This window comes from Pundamilia nyererei, unplaced genomic scaffold (assembly GCF_000239375.1).
Source record: "Pundamilia nyererei isolate P.nyererei 1_Seehausen unplaced genomic scaffold, PunNye1.0 scaffold00073, whole genome shotgun sequence".
Lineage (NCBI taxonomy): Eukaryota > Metazoa > Chordata > Actinopteri > Cichliformes > Cichlidae > Pundamilia > Pundamilia nyererei.
In genome coordinates, this window is record NW_005187474.1 from 2733319 (window position 1) to 2743476 (window position 10158).

The window sequence follows — 10158 nt, forward strand, 5'->3', positions numbered from 1 at the left end:
CTGGGGTGGAGTTTGTTTTCTTTCTGTTCTTTTTCTTCCTCTCTTTTGATAATTGGAGTCGTTGGTCTGTGTTCAACCTATCGATGGAGCCTTTCCTGCTGAGCCGTCCTCCATATAACTTTCCACAATGAAGCAATTAAGCAGCAGGTATATCAAGGTTGTGTGGCTTTAAGACTCTTTAGACTGCTCATATCATTATAGTAACTTTTAGGTTTGTTTTGTTTGAAATTGCTTTTGGAAAAACTATTAAGCTAACTTGTTGCCTCTACTCACCTCGCAGACTCTTGCCAGAGAATCCTGGGCAAGCTCAGCTGACCACACAGCTCTCTTGCTTCTGCGATCCTCTCTGGCCTCAAAATCTCAGTAAGAAGTCTCTCAGCCCCCAAACTGCCTGCTTCTATCCACCTGAAAATCTTAGAACTATGTCTGCCAACCCAGTGCTCCTTCCCCACTCAGCCTCCACAGTGCAAAAACGTCAGATCACTCAACTCCAGTTCCAATTACGCTTATCTCACCTTCTGGAATAGACAATAACCTATCCTCTTCCCTAACACCCATGTGAACTTGCCTGAACTGAAGTTTCTTTCTCACCTTCACCCTCAATCATTCTATAAATGTCTCCATAAGTACTGTCGCTCGAGTCTGCTCTTTCGGTCCGGTCAGAGTCACATGATGACAGCTCATTTTCCATCCAAAGGCATATTATGTTAACTGGTGATTCTAAATTGGCAGCAGATGAGAGATGGAGCGATGAATGACATGCCGAAAACAGCCCTTAGCTATTCAAGGTTCAAGATGTTTATATAGAGTAGATAACATTTGATTGTGTGTTTATATGTTTGCTTGGATCCACAAAAAGACTTACACTTTGGAAATGAAACTCTTCCTTCTTTCTCTCTTAAAGCTCCTAGCCCATGTCCTTGTTATTGATGATGGTGGTGGTTGTGGTGTTGTTGTTAACCAGAGTTTCACATCATTAGCCATTAGTCATTTTCATAGAAAGTCTCACATGACCAAAGCATAGAGAAATCAAACACACATCAAAATAGAGAGCTTCTTTATTAAATGTAACAATTTTTCATAAACGAATTAGAAATTATAAAATATTTTCTTCCGGTGAGTTACATAATTTGCATTAATTTAATGCAGGCCGTTGGTAAATTGAACAGCTGCAAAACAGCAATTGACCATTCGCTAATCTAGGCACTGCTGATCAGTCAAGCTCTTGATTATTTGACGGATTCAGGTGACGTTTCGATAAACTTCATTCTCTACAGTTAAAGAGTTTAACGGATGATGTAAGTAACAAAAAAACCTGCAACTGTCACATATTTCACAACTGTAATCCAGGATGCTACAAGATCCAACTTTAGGGTAAATCTTAGCAGCTCTGTGAGCTTTTAACTAGATTTAAGGATGTCTCCTGTAGTCAGTACGTTATGACATAGCACTGCACTCCTATCAACATGCTGAATAAAATATGAGCAATAGGATGTTTGCATGTTATTTACCAAGTCAACCATGACACAACACCCTTCCCTATCATACTTACAAGATTGGTTATACTGTAGCTCAGTGGTGCAATACAACAACAAAGTGTCTGCATTATTTGCTTGATTTATTTATTTTTTTATATTTAAGTTTAGCTTTCTATTAAAATTTGGTTAAAATACTTTGGTTAGAGCTAGGAGCATGTAGCTTAATTACATGAGTAATCAGGTCACAATTTTTCTCCACTATGTCTGAAATTAAAGGCGTTTTGTTTGGTGGTTAATCTGCAAGCACTTAATTATCAGCTGCACATGTGCTGTGGAAAGAACGAGCAGCAAAGGGTCAATTGCACACAGATTTAAGGTCTCTGTAAGGAATACTAAACCAGCGTTATTTACTGTAAACAATCATATGGAGATGTAATTTTTTTTTATCATTCTTGAAAGGTAAAATAAAGATTGCTCCTGAAAATGAGACCTTGTGTCTCAATGAGATTTACCTGTATAGATAAAGATGAAATATAATTTTTCATCCTTTAGATGTGATGTTTTTTATATGCCGAGTGAGGCTTATCAGAAATTCAATAAGAGTTATTCACTGTTTTAAATATGAGCTTCAAAACCTTCCATATGCCTCTCGGTGGAGCTGAAACTTGCTGAAGCACCTTTCCCGTGGCGACTGAGCTGCTCGTCAGGCTCTTTAATGTGCAGATCACATAGTGAGAATGGACTTCTTCTTTCAGCCTTCCTCTCCTCTCTCAACATTTTGCCCTTTGTACCTGTGTGTGAATCTTTCCCCACCTCGTCGGGATGTTTGTTTTCCACCTGAAATAGATGAGAATACAATGTTTTTCATTTTAATGTCCTAAATGGCCGACATAAGCAATTACAGACTTTGCAATTTTCTGCACTTTTTAGTTGTCAGTTTCAATTTAGACTTTCCCCCCTTGAGCCCAATTTCATCCCACTGTGAAGCTGCTTGATACTTCACTTGGGTTTTGTTCCTGCATTAATATTCATTGTGTGATTAATTCTAACTGACAGAGATCTCCCTGTACTGAATGTTGATTCCTGGTCAGATGCTCCGGTATATTGTCTGTAGTTCTACAAAAATAAATAATTTATATTGAATCACCTGAGCTAATTTACATGCCAAAATATGACACATTTGGAAATGTTTGAACATTGTATTATTGGTGTTTGAGCTGATGTATTATTACAATTTCCTGTTTTGTCAACAAATATGTCTCTCAAAAAGAAGATTGTACACTATTGGGGGATGAGAGTGCACCTATTGTTCCTTCATATTCTGCTATTTATAATTACCGGTGTAATGGCGTGTGCACAGTTTCAAAACATGAGGTCGGTGGATTTAGGCAAAAATGTCCTACTGTTCTAAACTGTCTGTTTCAGACTTGTCACAGCTCAGGCGATGGATATGTAAGCCCCACCCATATTGTGCCATAAACCTTTCGTTTGCAAATTTTAGAGAGACTGGCTTTAAAGAATAACAAGAACAGCTTGTTTCAAATGAAGAATGAACTGATCCCTACTTTAAAATAAGTCAACATCACTCAAAGAAACCTAGTATCATATCTACTATAATGAAGTCTGATGTCATGCTATAATGATCGTAGTGTTCATATATATGTATCTTTGTACGTTCCCTGTTTGCTCCTAGACAAGTGGACTAATCTTGATAAACAGGAACATTGCTCAGGGCATGTGAGTGATAATATCTATATCATATACAAATATTTTATGCAAATTCCAACAATTGTATATATTTGTACATTTCATAGTTTAATTTAGCACACAATAGCAACCTGACAGCTACATTTACCGTGCACACATTTGTTGAAGTTTAAATATGTGCTTAATTTCTGAAACAATTCACTATGAAAATCCCTAAAGCTGAGAAAATATTTCAGCAAAGCAGAAGACAGCAAGGTGGGAATAAGAACATGAAGTTTGGGTGAGAATCATCATGTCTTGAGACACTTTATGAAGCAAGCTGTCTGGTATTATATCCTCTCTATTAATGTTTGAATAACTTTTCAATAATAAATATTGTTTAACCTCCTATTAAACAGGATTTCCATTCTGGGAAAATATAGGTGATGTTAACAAGAAAGTTCATGCAGTCGTGTGAAAATGAAGAGGGTAAGTTAAAAACCAGGTACTCCTAATCAAATTCACTTGATTAACCGATCATAAGCAAATGTGAACACCTATATAAAAACAGAGGTTTGACTGTTTTCGTGTCTGCAGCTTTAAGATATGTGCTAACTCAATGCCACAATCTTCTCAGGAGCGGATATCTCAGCAAATCCCTCCCAAGGTCAGACAGTTCAACGCTCAGAGAAACTGCAAAAAACCCAAGAGCTACATCTCAGACTCCTGCAGGCCACTGTCATCATGTTCGGTTTTCAAGTTCATGAAGGTACAACAAGAAGATTGAAGATCGTATCAACTGACGAGGATGGTAGGTCATGCATCAAGGTGTTGCAATACTTCTACCCGAATGAAATGCAGTGGCGGGACCTTAAGAGACCTGTGCATAAATGAATCCCAGCAAATTGCATAAAGACCTTTGAAGGTCTACTGTATATGCACATCACTTGTGCTTCTGCTAACATTTTTGTGGTGACAGAACTATTTAAAAATCTATTGATATTGCCATCTTCTTTTTCTTTTTTTTTTTGCCTGTCCCGTTTGGCTCTTTTGCCATCAGAATTATTGTCTAAAGGCAAAGAAAGATGCCCAACGGATTTACTTTACCAAATATTGCCATCTTCAAGAGAATCTCCAACGTTTGGAAATCCTCTGATTGACTGAGAAGCTGCATGAAAAAATCAATAAAAAGTTATTTTTTGCTCTGTATTTGGTGCAGAGCCTCAGTCACGCTGTGCATAGAGGCTGGATGCAGGGGGAAATAGTCAGCCAGTATCTATACCATCAAAGGTGATTCTCAGTTGGAAGTTTTCATAAATACATGTTGTAACTTGTGTTTTTGGAAATACGCAAAAAAAAACCTTGAATAATAAGACAGCAATTTCAAAGCAGTTTTTGTGTTAAAGGTGATTTTGATCAAAAGAACTGCCTTTACTCAGTGCTGTATCTCTGGTTTACAAAAACAAGAATCTAAATGAGACAAATTTGGAGCTGTTGAAAGATTTACCTCTTCCTTATTGACTAGCTACCACCCACTGCTTCTTCTCTCCAGTGCAGTCTGACTAGTTCTTTTTTCTGCTAAAAGGACAGACATTAAATCAATGTCTATTTTCTTACCCTTTCTTTGAAAAAAAACAAAACAAAATAGCAACACTTTCTATAAAATTCACTCCTGGGTAGCTGACGTATTATGATGTGTGATCACATAAATCCATGCCTATGGCGAAATATCTATCAAAAAGAAAAACAACTTTTTTTCAGAGTACCTATAAAAATCAATGTTTGTTTTATATGACATATAAAGTAATCACTCCCATGCTTATCAGAGATATTGTTTGCTTGATTAATCTTTAAGTTTATTAAAACATTTCTTTTCTATATGGGCACATATTATATGCATACTGAAAAACCAACATCATTATCCTCAATAAACACAATCTAAAAAGATTTGTAGCTTTGTAAGTTTTGTGTCTGAATTTTCAGGAAAGAGACTGTTTGGTGTCAGAGATGTAAAATTCACTGAAAGTCTGTCTAATTGTTCAATACTGAGTGTTGAATTTTATGTTGTCTCATTACAGGAAAAACATCATTTTTTCATCATTTTTCATGCAGGATCATTACACTGTCAAACATGATGAACAACAGAAAAATGCCAGGACTACCAACCATGCATTCAAAAATTCTGCTTCATATCCGAAAATATGTGTAAGTTTTCCTTTTTATCGACAACATTCACACGTATTTATATATTCCTTAACAAGTGTAAGCATCACTGCTTTAACATAACATAGCAATTAACCCTGTGCTACAGGAATTTAAATGATGTGATTTGGGGCATTTTTAAACTTTTGATATTTTAAATATTTCATGGTTTCATGAAAATTTGAAATACAGATCGATTTAAAATGTATAAACAGCCTATCTGATATTAATGAATGGATGATCAATCCTTAATTAATGTTTCAGAGGTCAGAGAAAGTGTGTTTTTTGGGGTTTTTTTAGCTTTTACCACATTTGTTTTTGAATTTGAATTTATTTATTTAAAAGGGACAGTGCAGTGTAAAATAGTTTGGCCTTACAGTCTGTCTTACCTTAAGTTACAGCTGCCTTCACTGCTATAGTATATACCAGAAACACCTCCGTAACTAACATCTATAATATCCCTATTAATTCATGGCAAACTAGTGCATTTAAAGTGATAGTAGTAGACTTTGTGTGGGATCCGCACATGTGTTTCCCTAGACTCTCTGAAACGGCAACTCAGGAGTCTTTATAGTTCCCCACCTCCCACGCACTCTTTTCTTTCAATCTCAGCTACTTTGCATTTAGCTTGAAGTCAGTTTGTGAGGATTTTAGGTTCTCTGACCATGTGTTTTTGAGTTTTGGTGGTTTGGATTTATTTTTGAGTTTGTGAAAATAATTGATATTCTAGTTTTGGTGGTGTTTAGTCTTTTGAGTTTAATGTTATTTTCTTATTGCTTCTAAGTTTTGTTTGTTGTGGGTTTATTTTTTTATATACCTTGGTTCTTCATCCTCTCCTGTGTCTCATCTCTGTGCAGTCAGCCTTTGTCTCTGTGTTTGTTTACCTTTGGTTTATGTCTACTTATAGGTTCAAATCAAGTTCGTAGTCTGTAGTCTTTGTTTATACTCTGGTTCTTCTTCTTGGCCTTGTAATATTTAGTTGGCGTCGTTAGTGATCCTATTGTTACCTCAGTCTTGTCATAATGTCTATCTGTTCTCTCTGTTCTGTATCCGTGTTTATTTTCTGCCCATGTAAATGTGGCGTGTCTTAGCTGAAGCTTCAGTATTACTTATACTTTGTGCTAGTCTCTCTTGTCTCGTGTGCATTGTGTTAAATTTACTTCCCTAGTCTACTTATTTCTGATTTGCTCCCACTGTCCCCCACCCATTATGCTGTCTTAGCCTAGTCGTGTCATACTGTTCGCCCAATCTTTGTTCCCGGTATTAATTTTCCTTTACATCTGTGTTCTCACTTTCACAGATTGATATAGACCTTCAATAAATGATTGTTTTAAGTTTCAAGCCTGCCTTTGACTCTGCATTGGGGTGCTTGCTCTTTCTTAGCCCGACACAGTTAGCTCAATGGCTGGATTCTAATTAATTTATTTTTAGATTATTTAGTTACATCGTGGGTGCATGCAGGAGCAAATGTAATATACTCGCCTTGTAACGAGCGCATGCAACACTTTATTCTATACAGTCCAAGAGGGCTAACTTAGAATCACCAATTTATCTAACATGCATGCCTTTATACTGTGGGAGGAAGACAGAAACTCAAGCAGGCACAGGCAAATGTTGCACATAAAGACCATTGCTGGGAACTGTCTTGCTGTGACTTGACACTGCTGACCTCTCCATCACTGTGCTGCTCGATTTCAGATCTCACATCTGTGGGAAGGTACTCTCAGACATCTGTATAATTCATTTCATGAAGTGCACTACTGTATCTATCATCACTCAGAGTTTTTGGCTTTTACTATTTCACTGTTTTGTGAGCCTTCAAAGACCCAGCAGGTTCCTGTCTGTGTGGCAACCTAAGGAATGTGTTGGGAGCACAGACAATTCTTATGACGTTCTGAAGGTCTCCCTCAAACTCTGTCACTACTAAAACCACAATTTTCCTTTACTTCACCCACACTGCACTGGTGGATCTAAAATCTAATCTGAAAAGATCAGGTTAGTCAAATTTGACCCAAACAGTTTAGAAGGTTTAAACATTTATGAGGTGCTGCCAACTCGTGGCGGTTGGTAACGCCAAATCAGAATTACTTAACCTTTTCCAGACTTTATGTTCAGATCAGAGTAAGGGTAACAAGGGTTCCTGGACCTCCACAGGGTTAATGTTCCGCAAGATGTTGCTGTTTAGTATTTCTCAGAGGAACCCACACAGACCAACCAAGGGCATCATAAAAGGTAGATTAAGAAACTGGTGTCAGATGGAATCATCTTGATCAAACACAGCACAGTGATCTGTTTCAAATCTTTTGTTGTGTTTTGACATAGCGAGTCACATCTCCTCTGCCAGGGCGGTTAAAGCAAACACATTTGATACATCTGTGTTTAAACTCACAGCACCTGACTGTCTTCATCTCTGTTTTTATACCAATTTGAAGGAGACCTGTCCTGAACTGCATTGTGTTTACTTAATGTTTAACTAATGCACTTTGTGCATTAAGGTCTAATGTCAACGTTAAATGTGTTCCCTTATAAAAGCTGTACTTTTTGTTTGTTGTATGTTACATGTATATTTACCAGCTACCAGTCTTTGTAACTGCATTGCACTGCTGCATCTCTTGATGTACATTGTGTACACGTATATTTATACACTCACCAACAACACAGCTCTATAGCGTCACCTTTAATGATATCAATACTTGTGAGTGAGGATAGGTTTGGAGTTAAACTGCTTGCTTTTAACCAGACAATGAGATTTAGTAGGGATGTTAACACTGATTCAGTTGTTGACACAATTTTTATTTTTTTCAACAACATCATTACAACATCACAATGACACCATGACAGGTTGATGTCATCATATTGTAATAACAACAGGCCGACATCAGCATGTTGTGATAACAACATCGTGAAGCATTAAAGTTTTAGTATAGCCCTTGCTCTTTGGGGTAAGTGCTATTGTTTGTTTAAAACACATTGTTTTAGGCACACTATGAATTGTCACTGAAACATAACTACACTCATCTTTCTTTTTTAGAAACGTTTGACAATGCTTGTTGTTTTGCAGTATTCTTTCTTTTTTTGGTTCAGTTTCCTCAGTCTGTTTTTTGTTTTTTAAATACAGTATAAGCACATAAGTATCTGTCAAGGAGCTAATCTGAAATCTTTTTGCCTCTCAAATTGAACAACTGACTTTTGGCCGTCGTATTTGGTTTTCTTCTGTCAGTCAAATACTCACTCTTTAAACAGTTCTTCTTGGCAAATGCAACACTCACATCGTTTGTACTTTCATTCTGACATTATGATGATGGTGATCTAAGGCTGTGGCTGCGATTGTAATATTAGATTTGCTTCGATGTGATGGGTTTACAGAAAACCAAACAGACATAATGTCGTACAGAATTTGGTTGTATTTTTGCATTTGGCATTTAAAATCTGCCCCAGTTAAATCAAAGCAGGATAAAATTTCCCAGGGAGCGCTGTGAAGCAATTCCACATGAAGCTGGTTTGATGCATATAACTCAGATATGAAATATACATATACAGTGACGTCAATTGAGATCTGACAAGTTGACACAATTAGGATTAAGAAAGAAAGCAGACAGGCAAAGAAGCGGGAATTGTGAAAGGACACCAGCAAATCAGTAAAGAGAATAATGAGCGTCATGCAGAGAGGTTGTAATCTTAGCAGCGATTAATCATCTCCTGGCTCTCAACATTTAAATTTTCTTATGCACCTTTTTTCTGACTTGTGCTGTGTTTGAAACTCTTTGAGGAAGCTACTAAAATTACAAATGATGTACGTTTTAAGATTTCTGTTCTGGGTGCCTCGCTCTTGAGGTCTATTAACTGGAAAGTCAGTGGTTCGATCCCTGATGCATCCAGCCTCCAAGTATTTGTCTGTATCTTCAAAATTAGGTAATTTAGTTGTCATTCTCCAGCCCTGCAGTGGCTGGCGTCCTGTCCAGGGTGTACCCTGCCTCTTGCTCTGTCACAGCTGGGACAGGCTTCAGCCCCTCTGCAATCCTGAATTGGATAAGTGGAAAAGGATGGATGGAATCCAAAGCCAGAGAAGTTACATAATCATCAACATTCACAGGGTGTGACATTTATTAGTGGAGCCAAAAACATGTGAAATTTTTGAACAGCAGTAATTTATTTTGTGTATCTGACTATCTGAATAATTTTACATGTGAAGGCTAAACAGATGGCTGCAGCGAAGGAGGTCACTCTTTTTAATTACCAGATATGTTCCCAACTTACTTACTTCAAAGTTTGTTTGTTGAATGCCTTGAAGCAAATAGAAAAAAAAACCCTACCTATCTGCCTTAAACTGAGACCCCCCCCCCCCAAAAAAAAGGTTTTCCCCTGCTGTTACATAAACTTCTGCAGCCTGATGTAAGAATATGTTTTCTACATGCATACTTCATATTATGCAAGTAAGGTGAGACTGAATTTAAGTTTTTAAGTTTGCAAAAACACCTACTCTGTACCAGCTTTGCAGTTATGTGAAGAACAAAGTTTTTAAAGGACCCTATGAAGTCCTGTGAAAGACTAAGGACTTGCACTTTCACCATAGGAATTGAGAAGGTAAGTAGCAGCCAGGTGCTGCTAATCAGATTAATCTGATTGACTGATCATTAGCAAGTGTGAGCACTTCTATAAAAGCAGAGATTCTGTCAGTTTTCTGATCTGAAGTATTCAGGTGTGTTAACACAGTACCACAGTGTTCCCAGGAGTGGACCTTCCAACAAACTGATATAAAGTTCAGACCTGCTCAAAGAAATTGCAAAAAACT

General features: G+C 37.2%; 1 protein-coding gene across 4 annotated transcripts in view; it reads right to left on the minus strand.

The window, feature by feature from the left end:
* Nucleotides 1-1040: 1040 nt before the first annotated feature.
* mlip (muscular LMNA-interacting protein) overlaps nucleotides 1041-10158 on the minus strand; it is a 45573-nt gene continuing 36455 nt past the window's right edge. For 3 of the 4 annotated variants that reach the window (XM_005737148.1, XM_005737147.2, XM_005737149.2), the window contains one exon: nucleotides 1041-2315. In XM_005737148.1, the coding sequence (XP_005737205.1) occupies nucleotides 2094-2315 (222 nt within the window). In that variant the 3' untranslated portion in view covers nucleotides 1041-2093. Of the gene's footprint in view, nucleotides 2316-8138; nucleotides 9387-10158 lie in introns of those variants that run through there. The other variant, XM_005737150.2, reaches the window with a different exon arrangement.